Below are 20,750 nucleotides of genomic sequence, written 5' to 3'. Positions count from 1 at the left end.
TCTATAATGTGGTCTTAAGCTCCAAGCAAACCCGTTGGTAACAGTACATTGTGGGTTCGATAGCAAAATAAGTGTGTGGGAGGGCAACTTCTTAAGGTGCTTAAACACCTATTTTGCCCTCTCTTTCACATCGTTTGTGATAAATTCAAATAGAACAATGAAATGAAACAGTAAGACACAACCTTTTTCTTCCCGTTCTTGTCCTCAGGAGAAGGAGCCCGTGCTTGTTCAGATCACCTACAAAAACGACACCGAGAACAACAACAAGCTGATGAAGATGGGCGGAGGTCTGACCCTCTTCACCCCCATGAGCCGCATGCGCCTCGCCGAGGACATCGAGGAGACCGCCTCCATGGAGTACAAGGCCATAAGTACTATCCAGCTGGAGCAGGTATGATCTACATCGTAGACACACCAAACTTGTACTTTCAACTGTAAAGGCATTACAAAATTTTAGGCTTCTTTATATTGTTGAGTGAACCAATACTACCACGTGATCGTCTATCTTTGGATGGCTGGTTGTGTATTACCCTGAATGGCCTGTTACAAGTTCTGTCGTGTGCACTTTGCGACTTATCATAGATGCAATGTTGCCATTTTACAATCAATTTGTGGTGTTCCAGGGCGTAGGTCACCCAGTGGCAGGTCAATGACTTGTTGTATTACACGTGTTTCATTTTGCTACTTCTCATAGATACAGTGTTGCCACTCCACATGTAACCTTTGTCGTATTCTATACAGGGCGGCCACGTCAACGGATACTGCTGCCACGTAATGAGTAACCTTTTGTTATGTTTCCTGCAGGGTGCCCAGTGGCAGGTCGATAAGACCCTGAAGTGGCACGAGGACAAGAAGGACGGCAGCATCCGCGTCTTCGTCCCCAACAGCGACGAGCAGACTCTGTTCCGCGCCGAGACCAACTTCATGACCAAGCAGGACGGCTTAACCGTGCACGGCGAGATGGAGACCATCCAGACCGCGCTCTCCATGGTGGACCTCGTCTACACCAACCAGCAGGACAAGCACGAGACAAACCTGCATCTCCAGATGCCCCAGATGGAGATCAAGAACGACTTCATCCTCGACATCGGCGAGATGAAGAAGTCCGTGTCCATGAACACCCAGTGGACCGAGGCCCAGAAGAAGGAGTGGCTCGGAGTGGAGGTGCACGGTTCCTACGACAACAAGAACACCGGCAAGAGCAAGGAGCAGCGCCACGTCGTCAACGTCGGCGTCTCCCAGAAGAAGGGCCGCGAGACCAGGCAGATGGACGTCAACGCCGACGTCTTCTACACCCCCTACAAGGTCTACGGCGGCGAGGTCTCCTTCGAGCACAAGGGCAACGACAAGACCAACAAGCTGTACAAGACCATCGTCAGCTCCAAGCTGAACATGCCTGAGAGGAAGATGGACCTGAAGGTGGAGCAGCCGTACGACTGCGACATCTGCGAGGGTCTTAAGATGCCCAAGAAGGTCGAGATCACCGGTCTCAGCCAGGACAAGGGGGAGAACAAGCTCCACTTCAAGCTGGACGGCATGGTGGACGACTCCCAGCCCATCAGTCTGGAGTTCAACAGCATGAACGAGATTCAGGGGAGAGGGTTGAGGTTCAGTCAGCAGAGCGACGCCTCTCTCGAGTTCCGCCACGGCCTGAAGCTGCCCGCGTACATACCCATCCCGCGGCAGATGAGCCTCTCCGGGATGAACAAGTTCGACCTGGGAAACCTCAACGGCAAGGTCGAGTTCACCATGCACGAGACCCAGAAGGTCACCCTCGAGCACGAGTACAAGATGCACCGCCACCACACCGGCACCTACCGCCACGAGATGACCCTCACCGCCAGCCACAGCATCCCCGACATGCCCGTCCCCTCCTCAAACAAGCTCTACGTCAAGATCGAGCCCAAGAGTCTGCAAGACGTTGCCTTCAAGACCGAGGTCACCTACGGCAGCTCCGACGCAACCCTGGATGTCACCTACAAGGGCAAGCACCAGAACGACTGGACCCATGATGTCACCGTCAAGACAGCTCACTCCTTCGACATGGAAGTGCCCAAGGACATGCAGATGGATCTCCACGTGGAGAAGAACGGCATGAGCGGCGAGGGCAAGCTGGAGTTCTCCTCTAAGAGCAAGAGCTGGACCGCCTCTCTCGAGGGGAAGAGCGACAACACCGTCTCCAGGGACGGCAGCTTCAACGTTGGCATGGAGATGACCTTCCTGCACGGCATCCCCGAGATGATGGAGCTGGGCGTGCCGAGCAAGATCGAGCTCACCAACAAGAACGAGCTGAAGTGGGGAGGCGAGATGAAGGAGTACCAGACCACCCTGGAGCTGAAGTATGACGGCAAGTTCTTCAAGCAGCAGATCGACTGGAGCGGACCCGGCGCGTACATGGAGGGCGGTCGCCATGAGGTGAACTGCGTCTACACCCACCTCATCGACGTTACCCCGCAGGAGTACAGGATGGACGCCATCATCGAGCGCAACGATCCTCTCAACTACATGGAGGACATCAGCCTGACCTGGGACGGCCGCAAGCAGTACCACCTGGTCAGGAAGATGGCCCACACCGTCGAGAACGGCAACGACGTCTACACCTTCACCGAGAAGGTCGTTCAGCCGATCAACCTGGAGATGCCGGAGCACGACACCACCTGGCGTCTCGTCCTCAACCAGGACTCCTTCCCCCAGGAGATGTCCCTGGACTTCAACTACGTCGACGTGGAGGCCAACAAGAAGAACATGAACACCAAGACCACGTACGAGGGCCCTCTGCCCAACGCCTTCGAGGGGCACCACGAGCTGCACTTCACCATGAACCATCCGTGGGAGGAGATCCCCATCCCAAGGGTCTCCTCCGTGGACTGGACCATCGACAGCGACGAGGTGAAGCTGTACGACAGCAAGTACGCCATGAGCTGGGACGGCGAGCAGATGGTGCTCAACAAGCTGGTCCAGCGCTCCCAGACCAAGAAGCACGACATGTACACCGTGTCGTTCGACATGCAGCAGCCCTTCGACTTCCTGGCCAAGAAGACCGAGGGCAGCGCCATGGTCCAGCTGGAGAAGGCCACCCAGTTCCCGACTAAGATCACCACCGAGCTGAAGGCCCAGACGGAGACGTTCCTCGACATGCAGGTGACCTACGACGGCCCTCTTCCTGAGGAGACCGCCGGCCACCACGAGCTCCACTTCACTCTGGCCCACAAGGTGATGTTTACAACATATTGAAAGTTTATTGCAAATTCTTGCCTGTAGGCTAATTGCAAGTGAATGTAACATGAAAAGGATTGACAGACAATGATGAACAGTATAGCATGTCTACTTTTATCTAACTACTGACACTAAATTCTACTTATTGGGTTCCACTTCTTTTTCCGAGACAGTGGAAGACGAATAATCCCACTTTTTCTGTAATGTTTGGGTTTAACATAACACTTAGAAACAACCAGATAATAGCACAGTTCAAGTGTCGGACTGAACGAATGAAGAACAGCACACTTAACGTTAGGAGGTTAACAGACACCGGTAACTGAGATTAATATCAAGTGTGTTCGAATTCAGCCTGGCGCGATTGTTATATTATAACAAACCATTATCTATCTCTCTCTCTCAGTTCGAGCTCCCCATCCCCGAGGAGGTTGCCCTGGACTGGATCGCCGACAGCAGCGAGGCGACTCCTTACGCCGGCGACTTCAGTATGACGTGGGACGGCATGAGGCAGATCCACATGGTCAAGTCCTTCAAGAAGATCACCGAGGGAAGGAACATGGTCTACGTCATGTCCGAAACTCTGGACCATCCGTTCGACTTCCTGCCCAGCCGCATCGAGGCCTCCGGACGCTACGGGATGGACAAGGTCTACTACGTGTTCCGCGAGGTTAGCATTTGTTTGTTTGTTTGTTTGTTTGTTTGTTTCACCAGGAGAGGTCATGACGCCAGCAGGCGATTTTCAATGCGCCTCGGGGGGGAACCCCAAACACAAGTTGTCCACATCGAATTTAAACAACGTTGCGAGAGATAACGAAAACATTACACGAACTACAAATTGATACAAAACCAAAGTAACTTAGATAACATAAACATTTATCATATCACAAAATAAGGAAAACAATGGTGCATAATTATCATGCACTAGTACCAAAACATAATAGGCTATTGTATTTAGCCCATGTTGGGCATGAATTTGCAATGAAGTTCATTTTCATTGTCATCAATAGATAAGCATGGACCTGAAGTACAGCGGCATGACCTTCGAGACCGCAGTGAAGCTGGACGGTTCACCGACCACCAGCAAGCTGACCGTCCGCGTCAACCAGCCCTGGAGCACCGATATCCCCACCGAGACCATGGTCGAGCTCTCCCAGGAGGTCAAGGTCAAGGTTGGCATGACCCAGTCCATCAAGATCACCTGCGACAAGGCCATGAAATTCGAGGCCAACCGCGAGTTCGAGAAGACGTCTTCCGGATACACGCACAACATCAAGATCAACCTGCCCGTCATCAGACTCGACAGCTACGGCAGACAGCAGGTTAGTGCAAATTTACGGACAGTCTGTTTTTAACGATATGTAGGAATGATTTAATGTTAACGTAGTACATTGATATTGTACTACCGTCTCTATTGAACGATATATGTAATGATGTTTTTTTTAGAGAGAATAACGTCAATTTGTATACGAGTTTGTACAACGAATCATTCAGCTACATAGTAATGTGATTTTAGAATGTCATGCAACAGTTGCCTGCGAGGCTCTTGTTTGTTTTTGTAAATATTGAATGCAACCGTTCACAGGTCTCCTTCGACATCGCGCTTGATATCTTTTAGTGAGAATTATTTCAGTTTTTACACGAGTTTATACCATGACTCATCCAATAATAATTCTGTTTTTAGACCAACTGATTGTCCAGTGCAATGCAGATACCAACGGTTGAGAGGCTGTTGTTCGTTTTTGTAAATATCTAATGAAACCATTCCCAGATCTCCTTCGACATCGAGCACGAAGACAAGATGCAGAACGGTGAGAGGAACGTGGAGGGCTCCGTATCCTTCCGCCACCCCTTCACCACCTACGTACCCTTCCGCGACATGGCCACCTCCTACGACCTGAAGCAGACGTACCGCACCGTGCAGGCCAACCTCAACACCAACTGGGACGACAAGGACGGCGTCAAGCTCGAGGTTTGTTTGTTTGTTTGTTTTTATTTATTTCACAAGGGGGATCATGTTGCAAGCAGGCGATTTTCAATGAGCCCTGGGGGAAAAAACCCAAACAAAGTTGTTAACATATAATTCAAACAAGGTTGCAAGATATAACAAAACTTTAGACGAACTACAAATTGATATAAAACCGGAGTAACATAACCATAATATCATATAACCAAATAAATGGACTAATAGCAAAACATAATGGAATGAAATCAGGTTGAAAATCAGGATTTGAATTTGCACATCAGTGTTGACATAATGTGAAATTATATCAATAGATGAGCGAAGAAAGAAAAATGTCATTTACATAAGAGCTCGAGATAACAAATTCAAACACTTCAAATTCAAAGGTCAAGTTCAACAACAAGACCCTGGGCAGCACCTACCGCTACGACTCCCTCTACATCGTCACCCAGCCCTTCACCAAGACCTTCAACAAACTGCAGTTCTCTGACCAGTACCAGATGGACATGCCCAACAACCAGGTACGTCAGCGTTTATTGCCTACTAGACGTCACGTCATCAGTTCTTGTGCAAATTTATCACTCACTCTAATTCTATTGTTAGTTGTTTTTGTTTTGCTGTATATTTTGGAAATGGACGCTGTTTTGTAAACCAAACGCCTTGCTTGATTCTGCAAATACTCAGCATTAGACATAAATGCCTATAAAGAAGCTGGATCTGAATCTGAATTTTTCAGTGTATTGCTACTAGATCTAGTTCACAATTATATGAACTAGTACAATGAAAGGTAGAGTTGTTGATTCAGAGCCTAAAGGTTTGGGTTCGAATCCCGTTGTGAGTGGATCAAACCTTCCAGTCTGATCTCAAGTTTGTAAGAGTTTACCGGTTATGTGAAACAAACAATAATAATCATTCGTTCCATCCCAGATGAAGAACCTGGACTACAAGTGGACCACGGTGTGGGACGAGACCAACACCATGACCGGCGGGTACGGCTACGTAGACCAGAGCGACCGCCAGATGAACAAGCACTGGTTCTACAACAACCTGGAGCACCCGTTCGACTACTCCCCCAAAAAGATGACTCTGCAGGGGCACGTCGAGTACGAGAAGAAGGGGCAGCCCAAGAGGGGATCCAAGGTCTGTTCACAGTCTTTTGTTTTGTTAGAGTCAAGACTAAACTTAAAGCCTCATCGGGAGAAATATGCACAGAAATACAGCCCAAAAGGGGATCCAAGGTTTGTTCACAGTCTTTTGTTTTGTTAGAGTTTAGACAAAACTTAAAGCTTTACCTGACATAAATATACACAGAAATACAGCTCAAGAGGGGCTCCAAGGTCTATTCACAGTCTTTTGTTTTATTAGAGTTTAGACAAAACTTAAAGCTTCATCTGATTGTGTTTGGTTGAAAACCACCGGAGGAATATACTCAGAAATACAGGCCAAGAGGGGCTCCAAGGTCTGTGCGAGGTCTTTTGTTTTGTTAGAGTTTAGACAAAACTTAAAGCTTTATCTGACATAAATATACACAGAAATACAGCTCAAGAGGAGCTCCAAGGTCTGTTCACAGTCTTTTGTTTTGTTAGAGTTTAGACTAAACTTAAAGCTTTATCTGACATAAATATACACAGAAATACATCCCAAGAGGGGATCCAAGGTCTGTTCACAGTCTTTTGTTTTGTTGGAGTTTAGACCACTTCTATAGTATAACGTTCTTCGCTTTCTGATATTTACGAATACATTTCATGGCGTTCTTCATGTATTACTATTAATACATGTAGCCATATTTCAGTAATTTGGTCGCCATTTTGCGCAATGAATACGTCGATTAATGTTAGACATCCAGCTTATAAGATACACGAGATATACTCAAGCAGCTGGATGTGGTTTTGTAAACGGTCAGACGTTTCAAGTACAATACATCTGTATCTGTATCTATATAGCCGGTATAACCGCCATTCGGCGTAACACACAAGCTTCGCAGGCACGCGGCGTGGCAGCAGCTGGTTATATTACACCGAACGACCTGTCACGTCTAACCTTCGCATATCTAACTTCATGCATTGTTTAAAGCTATCTAATGAGGATGCTTCCACTGTACTTGGTTGTAACGAGTTCCACTCTACGATCGTTTTAGGAACATAGACCTTCTTTTGCGAAACTAACATAAATGTTTCTATTCAAAGGTTGAGCTTGAGTGGGACGACCAGAAGATGTCCATGCAGGGCTCTTACCGCGACAACAGCAACAACCGCCAGCAGGACCACGAGCTCGTCCTGCGCCTGGAGCATCCGTTCGACCTGCCCGTGGCCTGCTACGGGCAGCTGAGCCGGGACATTGAGCTCACCCAGCAGCTGAAGTGGCGCCGCGGCTCCCTGGAGCACTACACCGGCGTGGAGTTCAAGGACAAGATCCCTCGCCAGGTTCGTTACGGTCTTAAGATTTTCTTATTATTATCAACATCACAAAACCAACACATTACAGAAAAAGTGGGATCGTTCGTCTTCCACTGTCTCAAAAAAAGAAGTCAAACCCAAATAGGATAGAATTTAGTGTTAGTATTTGAACTAGCTATATTGCATGCTATATTGTTACCAATTGTCTGTCCGTCCTTCCATGTTTCATGCACTTGCAATTAGCCTACGGGCAAGAACTTGCAATAAACTTATTAAGAAAATTATACCAGACATCTTTATTGACACAACAAAATACAGCGACTTTCGTAACATCTATACATACGAACAGTCAATTGGATACAAAGGAATTAACCTTTACATAAATGTATAAAGATAGGTATGAGTAAATCAACATGTTGAGTCCAACGTATCATATTATCATGTCCTTGGTATTATATATGAGTTGCCTGAAGAATCGCCTGGGGTTCGGGTTTAGTCAAACTGACCGTATTCGCAACCTTTCTGCCCTGTCGTTTTAATTTTATGAAAGCTTAAATGTTTGTAAATACGGTTTACATGTTCACTGAGATACATTCATACTGTGTTGTGTCACTTTGTTCTAATCATGTCATAAACCAACTGCCAACATTCCTGTTTGTTTGTTGTCTGTCTGTTTGTTAATACATTTGTGACAGCATGCCAATAAAGTAAACCTACCTTTCCCTTCAGGTGTACAGCCTTGAGGGTGAACATACCATGGACAGCCGCAAGGGGGAGGTGCTGAACTCCCAGCTGAAGTACCGCTACGACTCCAACCCAAGGAACGAGTTGGTCATGGTCACCTACATGAAGGCGGAGGGCGGCCACCGCGCCATGAAGCACAACATGGGCTTCGCAGTGCGCCACATCGACCTGCCTGTCATTAACATCGACACCACCATCACCCTGGCAGCCCGCAAGACCGACGTCGCTTTGAGGTGGGGGGGGAACAAGGAGCCGTGGACCCTGAACTTCCACGTGGACCACGAGACCAACCTGTTTGAGGCAAAGGTACTTGTTCTATTCTATACAGTAATCCATGGGCAAACTCGACAATACTTAAAGAAGCCAATAGATGTGAGTAGCCACCCCCATCCTACCAGTCTTGTAGTACCTGCCCACATATTTACCTGTTTATTGATTTCAATTTTCTTACATTTCAAGATTTCTGTCATGTAGTTTATTTGAGAAAATTTGTTGCTCTTATGTCCGCACCTGTGTTTTTTTCAGTATTTGTAATATTTGTTTTGTACTTCTGTAATGTATTCTGTCGATGACGACACGAAAATAAGCTGTAAGCTTGAGGCTGTCGTCATCATGTCATGTATTTAAATGTTGCAATAAAAAAAGTACCTGTTTGGACGATTCTGATTGTTAAATGTTATTTCTGTACGAGAAGTGCAAAGCAAGCGACGCAAGGACTTGATATGGCTTTGTCCTATTCAGTTGACCAAAATCAGACGACAACCATACATAAGTTCGAATGGAGAGGTAGTACGGCATTAATTTCGTTCACAATGTATATCATAGATAAGAGCACAAAGTCTGTCGATACAGCACCGCGCTATATTCTGCGAAATGTGTCATCTTCGTGGATTGAAAATTTCTACTTTCCGTTCCAGCTCGACTCCCCTGTTCTGGGCCGTGGCTACACCTTCGAGATGCGCATGGACGAGGACAGTCAGACTAAGACTTACTTCATCCGCGGAACCAGCAGCCTTGGAGACGCCCTGTTCTTCAAGACGCAGATCTTCCCCGAGCAGAAGAAGATTGTGTTCAAGCACGGACACACCGTCGGTCAGTGTCTAAGATTTGTCCATGCTACGTGTCTGTGTTTAGTGTTTTCCCCGTAATTTGCAAGGCTGCACTTCACCACTGCTAGTACTGGTCACTTAGTTTATCACGAGAGCCATTTTCCAGATATTATTAGCACTGTGTTTCATACGTCGTTGACGTTGGATTAAGACAATGATGAATAAAGCATGTTTTAGGACGTACTGATACAGAATGATCAGTGTTTGATGAATAAAGCATGTTTTAAGACGTACTGATTCAGAATGATCAGTGTTTGATGAATGTTTTAAGACGTACTGATACAGAATGATCAGTGTTTGATGAATGAAGCATGTTTTAAGACGTACTGATTCAGAATGACCAGTGTTTGAAGCAGCTTCGCGCATAGAACAAAGCTCCAGCGTCTCACCATGATTCTCCCCGTTGCAGACTCCAAGGAAGAATCCCTGGACATCGTCATGAAGTACCTCAACGAGACCGCCGTCTCCATGGAGATGTACGAAACCGAGGGCGAGCAGCGCATGCAGACCTTCAGCGAGGTGGTTCTCCGCCTGATCACGCCCGAGATCCTGGCCAGCAAGATCTACTACAACCCCAAGACTCCCGAGATCGTCGAGGTGAGCAAACAAACTTCACGACGTGTGACGTCAGCTATGGGTCAAAGGTTGTTGGAAGTCGATACCGCCTCCCGTCCCGGCTGAGAGAAGGCTGGTGATGTAAATTGCATCGTCTACTTCTCTGACAAAGTAGTAATTTTCGGCACCCAGAGTATTAACACCTTTTGGCAAGTTATAATGCAAAGAATCTCTCTCTCTCCAATTTTACGTCTTTTTTATGCCCCATCATATGGGGGTTGGACGTGCTTGCACATGGATGGGGGGGCCCCAGAACTCAAAGCCAAAGAATCTAGAAAAAAAATTGTAGAAAGGCGACAACTTCAGAATATAACATGGCAACACAACAACTTGATACGTTTAGGTCATCTGGATAGGAATAACGTTAGATTTACGTTTGAGTCACTTTTGGTAAGTCTGTTGATCTCAACAACTTAACACCCTTTTTGGTCAAAATACTGGCATCATTTGACGTTCCTTGAACGCCAGGACATATAGAAAGTTATATCAATTAATGGATGGATCGATAATTTTCCAACAGGACCGTCTGAACAACCTCATCGCCAGGTTCATGCAGCACCACTTGATGGTTGTCGACAACTTCAAGAAGGCTTTCGACAAGGAGACCCGCGAGTGGATGTCTAGCTCCACCAAGTACGGCTGCACCGGAACTTTCTTCCAGGGGTGAGTCATCTGTTTTGTTGCATGCATAGAATTGTGGAACAAAAAGAGTGGACTCTCTTGATGATAATCGAAGATCCGATTGCTCAGAACTTGATAAATGATGTGATTGATGTATAACAGGTTTTGTGATTTGGTCAATGATTTCGCACATTATTCTGTGAAATACATGATAACATGACTCTCTGTAAATAATATAACAATATATAGTAGAAGATGCTGAATTGGGTAATTTTTCCAAACATGGGAAAGCATATAGTGGCAGCCAACTAAAGTATCACATGAAGAACCGACTGCTCAAAACTTGATACATGCATGATGTGTATACGTAACAACATGTATGATTGGCTCATTGGGTCCAAGCATTTTCTGTAACATGTAGTAGTTATATGTAAAAGAAGAGGCTTAATTTAGTTCTTGAGGCAATCATGTACGGGCAGACAACTCAAGCAATCCTTACTGTCCTCAGCTTCATCCAGAAGCTTCGCCCTGCCGTCCTCGGCGACCGTAAGAGCGTGGCTGCGCCCAGCCTGGAGCAGCTGCGGAAGCAGTACGGCCTGTCCGGCGTGTCCCAGAGGCTGATGTCCGCCCTGAACACCGCCGCCGACACCGCCAGGCAGACCTACAGGAGCGCCATGGACACCGTCATGAGTAAGTCACGCCATCTATTGTGAAATATAAGTCTACAATGTCAACTTCCAACTCATTATATCTAGATCCGCACACAATTTTGAAAGTCTTCGAATCAGAATGTTCTGTAAGATATTTAATATAAGCCACACATTGTAAAATATTCTGTGAGATTTAATAAAGTGCCGTGACGAACACGGAATAAAAGAAAAAAAAGTCACGCCATCGCGCTGCACCAGGTTACTTTGTTGGTTCTCGGATATCAAAAAATGATAATGTATGATCTCTTTTATCGACATGAAAACAGAGACTCAGGAAAAAGCTTGTACATTGGTACGCACAGTGCCAGGGAATGAATACAAACAGTTAAGTCTCAAGGCTCCTGTGGCGCTAGCATATCACTAGAATGATGCAAGAATGGCGTTAGGAAACGATGAAATGACGTGATGGTCCTTTCTCTGTTACCACAGAGCCGGTGGAAGACCTGTGATACTAGACTAACGCTGGAATGAAGCTAGAAAGACGCTAACACACCATTCTCCCTCTGTTACCCCGGAGCCTACGGAAGACCTTTGGCACTAGACTAAAATAACACCAGAATGATGCTAGAAATACGCTAACACATCGTCCTGCCTTTATTACCACAGGGCCGATGGAAGACCTGAAGTCCTACATCGAGCAGAACCTGATGAGCGACCTGTACCAGAAGTACGATGACAAGATGGCCGACATGTCCTACAACCTGCGCTCCAAGCTGACCGACAGCCAGCGCGAGATGCTGGACAGGAACGAGGTCCAGAAGTCCATGCACGTCATGAAGAGCATCGCCAAGGAGGTACAGGAAAACTTGTAATTTTTTAACCCTCTTCCTGCTGCCTAACCAAATAGGTAACAGAGAATTGGTAGCCAAACGGCTTCTTCGGTGTGCTAAAGGTTGAACTAGTGATTGCACTGATTGACCAGTCCTCTGGTCGTCTTCAGGAAAAGTACAATAATATATACCGACCCAGACCAAATGTCACGCTAAGTCATCGCCAAGGAGGTACGAAATGTGTCATTTTGAAGAAATCTAGTCTTCGTTCCGACATTGTAAAGACTTCAGCTGTTTCCCAAAGAGATTAATCTCCAAGCAAATCTACATGGTGCCAAAAATCGTATATGCTAGCCAGAGAAGGTCCAGTCAGCCAGATAAGCTCCAGTCCGCACGGTAGGATCTTCCACTCCCTGTGCCGGTTAATAACGTTGTTCGGTTCCGTCTTCCGGCAGATCCTACGGTGCGGACTGGAGCTTATCTGGCTGACTGGACCTTCTCTGGCTAGCATATACGATTTTTGCCACCGTGTAGATCTGTTTGGAGATTACAGAGATAGCACTCGCTGACTAGTAGTCTTATAGCAACACCTGGAAGTCAAGGATTGGCTTGTACAGCGTGCGAGAGCATGCCGTGGACAACCTTCCCAATGTTCTTCGGAAGCGAAGAAACAGCCATCATTAGTAGTAGGAGCTTATACATCTGACAGGTCTTTGCGGAAGTCATATGCCCAATGAAAAGAGCAGGCAGAAGTCTCTGGGGATTTCCCCTCTAGCTTACAGGGCCGTACAAACATAAAGTGTACCCTATATGTGAATACTAACCGTGGATCTTCCGCATCGGACAGGTCGGTGCCGAGGTGGCGAGCCAGATGAAGAAGAACTGGCAGAGGTCCATGGGAGTCCTCCCGCTGCCCATGATGAAGACTAAGATCCACCAGCTGAACCTGGTCCAGGGCCGCATCGCCGCCGACCTGCACCTGCCATTCAAGTGGCACAGGTAGGAACGAACGATCAATGAGCGAGGGTAACACTTTGTCACAAGTCAAAACATCTGTCTCTACGCTTAGTAGAACTATGATATGATGAGTGGAAGAGTATTTTTGGTCGCTGGGCGAGCCAGATTTGTGCTCATACTGTTTCAGTTGTGAGACTCAATCGATAGTACTAGTATATCCAGATAAATCAGCTACTAAATGCTGTTCCTGTCAGGTTATTTGTAATTGGTTAGGATGTCCCAATTCTCCTGACTTGCAATTGAGTTGTTGGCTTGTCTTGGCCATCAAACTTCTGGGGCCCGACCGATGGAAACGCTGCTAGCGGCGTGATTCCGAATCCAACTCCAAGCTTTGTTTAAAACGTGCCTGTTGTCTCTGCAGCTTCGAGTCCATGCCGCAGCCGTACGCCCAGATGATGGACGTGTGGGAGAACCAGATCCTGCCCATGCAGAACTACTCCGTCTGGGACACCATCTACCGCTACAAGCCTTCCAGCTCCAACATGGTCCCTCCGTTCATGGGTAAGTGTCTATTCAAAGAAACAAACAAACAAAAACACACACACAAACAAAACACCATCTACCGCTACAAGCCTTCCAGCTCCAACATGGTCCCTCCATTCATGGGTACGTTATTGGCTAGGTCAACTCTTATTACTCCTTGTGTAACCACCTCTATATGTGTACATTTATACTAAGATCTTAAAAGTGATGTACGAATTTGATGCTTGGACAATATTAGTTGCTTAGAAAGTCCAGGGAATTATGGCGATTCATAGAAGCCATGTAAAACGTTAGGCTATCTACGTTCCACCACAGACGCCCAGAAAGACACGCTACCTGTCATACATACAGAGACAGGACACATCGTGCGAACTTGAGCCAGAGGCAATTGCTGACATGGCTGCTAATCGACAAACCCCAGGATAGGATATGTTGAGTTTGTATTCATTAGCAGTAACCAAATAGTGATGATGATTCTATACCACTTTACTCTAACATCTAATCTAACGTACCTTTCCCTGGTTCTCCCCAGCTGACGCCCTGATCTCCGGCCAGCAGCACTTCCTGACCTTCGACAAGAAGCACTTCGAGTTCGGCGGGGACTGCAGCTACGTGCTGGCGCGCGACATGATCGACGGCAACTTCAGCGTGGTGCTCAACTACCACTCCGGCGCCAGCCTGCAGAAGAAGTCTCTGGTCGTCATCATCGACGAGAAGACCTACGAGATCTTCCCATCCGGCGTGGTCAGTTTTTAGTATTCGATAGATAGATTAGAGTAATGAAGAGATACATAGACCAATAGATAGATCTAGATAATCAATATAGCGGTTGCAGTCCTGTGATCATGTGATCAGTTGGTCCTCATGTTCGATAGAAATCCAACTTGTCAGGTATAATGGCCGACTTAAGACTCAGGATACCGACTTAAGACTTAATGGTACTTAGCTGATAGTGTATTTCCAGCCGAGTACACGCGGTCACCCTTACAATTGAATCTTGTAGTTGCTGCTTATCACGTAGCGCTGGTGTGTTAAGTCAAAGGGCGGTTATATCTGGGCTATAAATATATATATAAAGAACGCTATCTGTATCTATGCTGTCTATTGCATTTGCACGAAGGTTAATACCAAACGTCCTGTCCTCTCCCTCTACAGATGAAGCGTGAGAACCAGGACACCGAGCTGCCCCTGCAGGACAAGAACACCGCCATCAGGCGCGAGGGCCAGAGGGTCGTCGTGGAGAACTCCAACGGCGTCGCCGTGACCTGTGACCTGACCCATGACCTATGCAACGTGCAAGTGTCCGGCTGGTACTTCGGCAAGACCGCCGGTCTGTTCGGCATCTACAACAACGAGGTGAACGACGAGTTCACCATGTCCGACGGCGCCAAGACTCAGGTAAGAGTGTTGAGGTTTGGCGGCATCTCTTTCATCATACAGTAAGAAGCTACGGTCTTGAGTTCTAGGTGCTTAGTTTAGCTTCTCTTGTCTGACGGCACCAAGACTCGAGTAACACAGCTGACAGAACTTTGTGTTTCCCATGCAAGGTGATTTGTGAAATGGGTGCGACGACAGCATCATGTAAGGTTAAAAGCTAAAGGTCTTGAGTTCTTGGTCAAAAATGTGGCTCAGTATCTATTCTATACGTTTCCATGCAAAATATTAGAGGTCCTTAAAACATAACCCGAAGGCCGACGCTTCAGCAAATATTCAGCTAACTAATGAGCCATACTACAACCTTTTTGCAAGGTTGGTCTTATTTTCCAATGACCGACCAACCTGGGGTTCTCGTCCCCATTGCTCCACCTCTGACGTGTGTTGTTCTCGTCCCCAGGACCTTCTGCAGTTCACCAACAGCTGGGACGTGAGCAAGTCCTGCCGCAAGAACAGGAACAAGGCCCGCACATGCGCACCCGGGCCCCAGGACAGCCGCGCCGAGGGCGTGTGCGGACAGATGTTCAAGGACCAGAGCTCCCCGCTCAGGCGCTGCTTCAACATCGTAAGTCTCGCAAACTGAAACGTAAAAATGGAAGAATGAGTGAGTGAGTGAGTGAGTGAGTGAGTGAGTGAGTGAGTAGATGAATACGTTATCCTCGGGCGCTGCTTCAACGTAAAACTGCAGGAATGAGGGAATGAATGAATGAGTGAATAATCTCTCCACTCACTCGATGTTTCAACAGCTGAAGGAGTGAGTGAGTGCGTGAGAGTGAGTGAGTGAGTGAGTTAGTGAGTGGGTGAGTGTGAGTTTGTGACTGAGTTTGTGAGTAAGTGAGTGAATGAGTGAGCTTGTGAGTGGATAGATAAATGAGCTCTCCTCTCAGGCGCTGCTTCCACATCGTAGGTCTGTCATAATCCTTCCTCTGGAGGAACGAGAGAATGAATAGATAAATGCATGAGTGAAGGAATGAAGGAGGGAAGGAATGTGTAAGTCTGACGCCTGCGAGAACCACATATTCACCTGTGCTCACCTGTACTCACCTGCTGTCCCTCCCCCAGGTTGACGTGACCCCGTACCACGACATGTGCAAGTCTGACGTGTGCGAGAACCAGAACAGCCTCCACCCCGAGACGCTGCCCTGCAACGTCACCGCTGCCTACATCGAGCAGTGCCGCAAGGCCGGCGTGCCCCTCACCATGCCCAGCAAGTGCGGTGAGTGTTTAAAAGAAAAGATCAGATTTGTCTAGGCCAGCCTTTGGAGCAGTAGCATGTCCGATACAAGCCATGATATCACACAGACGCTGGAGTACAGGATGTTTCTTGGGTAGGAACTCAAAAGGTCACGAAGAGTCAATCAAGGCCCACAGAATCAAAGTCCAGTTTTTCAGGCTGGCTGACATCCTACCTTCAAGTCAAGTCTTAAGACACTAAGTAAAGATTTATTTCTCTAGAATTCCTTCAATGCAACTTTTAAGATCTTGACTAAAGATTTGATGATTTTTCCCCAGTGACCTGCCAGAACCCCGACGGGTCCGTGTTCCACGAGGGCGAGCAGACCCGCATCACCGACACCCGCAAGGTCAACACCGCCGACATCGTGGTGGTGGTCGAGGAGAAGAGCTGCAACCGCCGCCGCGCGCCCCAGCTCACCGACCTGGTGCAGTATTTGGACACCCAGCTGCAGCGCAAGGGTAGGGATGTTCTCTTGCTACTCACGGTAGTACCTAGCTGTACCTTTACCTGTAAGGTCTGTAACTCTAACAGTAAAACGCGCCCCAGCTCACCGACCTCGTGCAGTACCTGGACACCCAGCTGCAGCGCAAGGGTAGGAGATGTTCTAGTGCTACTGTAGTACTGAGTTCTGTAACTCTAACAGTAAGGTCCGTGACTCTAAATGTAACTGATCTGGTGCAGTATTTGGACACTCATGCTTCTCCTTAGTTCTTATATCTAACTGTAACCGTAAGCAAAACCGATCTGGTGTACTACATGGGCACACCGCAACAGTCTATTGATGCGATGAAAGGAACCAAGTATGCCTGCAATGTTAGGGTTTCAAACACACCCAGTCGTCGATCTTTCTCTTCTGGCATGAATGATATTGATATCCATCACCTTGGTTGGATACGACATCTTTCTCTGTATTGTATCTCAGACTGACACGGTACCAGAACACAGTTTTTCATTCTTGTGTTTGAAGATCGTTCATTGTCGATCTCTCCTCTCCCCCCAGGCATGAAGGACAACCGTTTCGCGCTTGTCGGGTACGGCGGCGAGGGCGTGCACGACGCGTCCCACACCCACACCATCTCCGGCCAGCTGTTCCACGACGCGCGCCAGTTCGTGCTCGGCGTGGAGAAGCTGGAGTTCGGCGAGGGCCAGAACAACGACGCCTTCACCTCCCTCCGCATGGCCGCCAACTATCCCTTCCGCACTGGCGCCGCCAAGTCCATCGTCATCCTGTCCTGCTCTGAGGAGTGCCAGGAGACTCAGGTAAACACAGGTGTTATAAGGTGTAACAGACCTAAGTCATCTTTAGGTGAAACATGGACGTAAGGAATCTATAGCCTACTTGTAGGTAAAGAATATGTCAGAGTACCAAGGTAAATACAGGTGTTATAAGGTGTAACAGACGTAAATAATCTATTGGCATCTATAGGTACATGGGATGTCAGAAAACACAGGTAAATACAGGTGTTCTGAGATGTAGAGTTACATAATAATTTCAGTAGGACACAGGTAAAATACAGGAGTTCTTAGATGTAAACAAAGACAAGGAATATATATGTACATAATATGTAAAAGGAGGCGCTTTAAGATATTACAGCTGGAAGGAATCTATAAGGGCATACTATGTTAGGAGACGCTGGCAAGAAAATACTCGCTCCCCAAACATATATGAAGTATAGATAACTTTGTTAAGTTGGATTAACAATAAAACAAGGTGAAGAACTGAAAAAGAACCATGCAAAGCTGGGGCACGGTTAGTAGGTTTACAAAAGTCTACCTGTAGAATTGAAGAAAGCTTCGGAGATATCGAAAATATAACAATTAGAAAGGAGCGGCAATGTTTTGGAGTCACACAGTAACAAAGAACTAACGTCAAAGCAACGTCGTTGAATGGGTGTGGGCCTATGGGACGATATAATGATGAGGACATTCTGAAAGAGCAGGAATTTCAAGTACGAATCCTAAAACATGATCTCTCCCCCCCCCCCCCCCCCCCCTCCTCAGGGCGACTACAAGGAGATCTCCACCATGCTGAAGGACCGCGACATCACCGTGCATCTCCTCAAGGACCATCGCTTCAGGCTCAGGAAGACCAAGGACATCGAGAGGGTCACCATCTACGGTAAGACGTCTTGAAATATTAAAGAGAAGCTCACATATTGTCATAAACTTTATGGGATAGAATAGAACACAAAATCAATTTCGTAGACGAGGATGAGTCAGGCTTAGACCTGATACACACACTGGGAAGGTTTTCTGGACGTAGGACAATGACGTATGTCTTTGTTGTACATCACGTATTCCCCTGGGTCTTACAAATGGTTTGTTCGATTTGACTGACACATAACGTCGGAAAGGAACTAGTTAAAGAATGGATACTTCATTTGCGAAACCATTGCATAACATTTGTTTTATAGAGATAAAATCCCAAGCTAGGGCAGCCTTGCTCTTGGACTTTGGTTATGTACCAGCCGGTGTGCTAGAAATAAAGCATTGCTGTATATTCGTTTGATGATCATACGATGTTTGTTACACTCTCAGGTCTTGACCGCCGCGAGGTGTTCACCAGCAAGGACGTGAGCCGCGACTTCGACAAGTCTAGTCTGCTGCAGTACGTCAAGGCGCCCAAGGACATGTGCTCCGCTCTGGCTCTGGAAACTGAGGTAATTACTCATTTGATTATTCATTCATTCATTCATTCATTCAATCATTCATTCATTCAGTCATTCACCCGCTTATTTCTTCCTATCTTTGGCGTTATTAGGCACTCGCTGTCGAAACTGTATTTTATCCTTAGTCTGAGCATCATACAGTCAAGATCTTGTAACTGTACTTAGATCGTGGTCACAGGCATGCTTAATAGGATGTTTGACTCGCTAGCTGTACTGTACTATTCTCTAGAGCTGCAACTGCATGTCAATGTACGGTATACTTGTGATCTATTTCACTCCTTGACGTGGACAAAAGGCAAATTCTACCATGAAGCTAACATTGCGTTGGCATGCACATCTAGCCCTCTGGGCATGTACATGGAATCCTCCACGTACAATAACATTAACATGGCTTCGGTCCATCCTCCAGGGCTGCATCTTCGACTCCAACGCCATCAACAACAAGGAGTTCCTGGACGTGTACAGCCGCCGCGTGTCCGGGTCCGTGCGCCCCGCCCCCTGCCAGGTCTGCGACTGCGTGCAGGACTCCTGGGGCGCGCCCAGGTCCGTCTGCAGGAAGTGCGACGACAGCTTCAGCGTCGACGTCCCCGTGAGTTACCGTTGCTATGGTCACTGTTGCTATGGTTACTACTGGTATCGTTACTGTTGCTATGGTTAGGACAGATCACCTCACTTTTAATTTGAGAGATCCCAATGAGTTGCAATGACAACTGTCGCTATGGTTACAGTTGCTATGGTTCTGCTGATGTAGCGACTGTTGCTATGGTTACTGTTGCTATGGTTAGGACAGATCCCCTCGCTTTTAAATTTGAGATCCCAATGAATCGCAATGGTAACTGTCGCTATGGTTACTGTTGATTTGGTTAGAAACATAATTTTCCACAGAGGCGCACGTACCATTACAAGATTTCAGCTCATGTTAGCCATCATCTTATGCATCTTATGTCTTGTCCTTCCAGATGTTCTCCTTCGACGAGTCTTCCAAGCAGGCCAGGCCCGTCAAGAGCAAGCCAGAGTCCGACGGCAAATGGTGGATGCTTTTCTAAACAGACCGCTTACTAGACATGTTTCTGACGTAGACACACTTTATCGCAATTATATATAAAAGAAAAAATAAGTTCCTGAGGTTGTAAAAGATTTCGTACATTTTGTGTGTTAAAACTTTGTTGAGTTTCCCTATGTGATTAAAGACTTGATTTCTGAGCAAATTAACGTGCCTTTACTCAAATCTGTTGCGCTCGCTCTTACACACTTTCGCAGTTAGATAAAGGAAAACCCACCGTTTTAACGATACAGGAAACAAGCCGTTTTTTCTGGCTATAGTAGACAGGACTCGTCCTATCTCTGTGTGGTGCTATCATCCCAAAGCATGCAAGTATCAATGCAATGGTATTTTAAGTCGGTACTATGTTAAGCAGGGTGTTAACAATGGGAGAAGGTTTCTCTACCAATCTGGTATTGGTGATTACTTGGTATAACTGTCTGGATCGACGAGGGTGGTTTGGAATGACTTAATGATATTCAGGGATAAAAATGCCGATCGTTATTCAGATGTGTTTCAATTGTAGAGTAAAGATATACTAAAAGCTAACTTTATATCGTTACAGAGTTTGTTCGTCTCAATGTGGTTGTTTGATATACTTTCAATAAAATGATGAATCATAACCCTCAGATTTCTTGGTGATTCCTTGTTAATTTGAGCATGTCTTAAAAACATAACGCTGATTTCTGGGATATCTTAAGGGGTTTAAAACTTTGATGATAAGGAG

General features: G+C 46.7%; 1 protein-coding gene across 3 annotated transcripts in view; it reads left to right on the top strand.

Annotated features, from left to right (window-relative positions):
• LOC136445015 (apolipophorins-like) overlaps nt 1-20,646 on the top strand; it is a 44,134-nt gene extending 23,488 nt beyond the window's left edge. For 2 of the 3 annotated variants that reach the window (XM_066442846.1, XM_066442848.1), the window contains 26 exons: nt 209-391; nt 805-3,213; nt 3,620-3,883; nt 4,224-4,535; nt 4,985-5,185; nt 5,563-5,697; nt 6,104-6,316; nt 7,363-7,599; nt 8,302-8,622; nt 9,234-9,408; nt 9,835-10,022; nt 10,561-10,703; nt 11,170-11,351; nt 11,978-12,165; nt 12,989-13,140; nt 13,520-13,659; nt 14,174-14,385; nt 14,797-15,039; nt 15,476-15,640; nt 16,138-16,291; nt 16,588-16,770; nt 17,313-17,572; nt 18,314-18,431; nt 18,851-18,972; nt 19,391-19,570; nt 19,941-20,646. In XM_066442846.1, coding sequence (XP_066298943.1) covers nt 209-391; nt 805-3,213; nt 3,620-3,883; nt 4,224-4,535; nt 4,985-5,185; nt 5,563-5,697; nt 6,104-6,316; nt 7,363-7,599; nt 8,302-8,622; nt 9,234-9,408; nt 9,835-10,022; nt 10,561-10,703; nt 11,170-11,351; nt 11,978-12,165; nt 12,989-13,140; nt 13,520-13,659; nt 14,174-14,385; nt 14,797-15,039; nt 15,476-15,640; nt 16,138-16,291; nt 16,588-16,770; nt 17,313-17,572; nt 18,314-18,431; nt 18,851-18,972; nt 19,391-19,570; nt 19,941-20,027 — 7,167 coding nt within the window. In that variant the 3' untranslated portion in view covers nt 20,028-20,646. Of the gene's footprint in view, nt 1-208; nt 392-804; nt 3,214-3,619; nt 3,884-4,223; nt 4,536-4,984; nt 5,186-5,562; nt 5,698-6,103; nt 6,317-7,362; nt 7,600-8,301; nt 8,623-9,233; nt 9,409-9,834; nt 10,023-10,560; nt 10,704-11,169; nt 11,352-11,977; nt 12,166-12,988; nt 13,141-13,519; nt 13,660-14,173; nt 14,386-14,796; nt 15,040-15,475; nt 15,641-16,137; nt 16,292-16,587; nt 16,771-16,867; nt 16,905-17,312; nt 17,573-18,313; nt 18,432-18,850; nt 18,973-19,390; nt 19,571-19,940 lie in introns of all 3 variants that reach the window. The other variant, XM_066442847.1, reaches the window with a different exon arrangement.
• The last annotated feature ends 104 nt before the right edge of the window (nt 20,647-20,750 follow it).

Source organism: Branchiostoma lanceolatum, chromosome 11, assembly GCF_035083965.1.
Source record: "Branchiostoma lanceolatum isolate klBraLanc5 chromosome 11, klBraLanc5.hap2, whole genome shotgun sequence".
Taxonomy (NCBI): Eukaryota; Metazoa; Chordata; class Leptocardii; order Amphioxiformes; family Branchiostomatidae; genus Branchiostoma; species Branchiostoma lanceolatum.
This window is presented reverse-complemented; position numbering and strand designations above follow the sequence as displayed.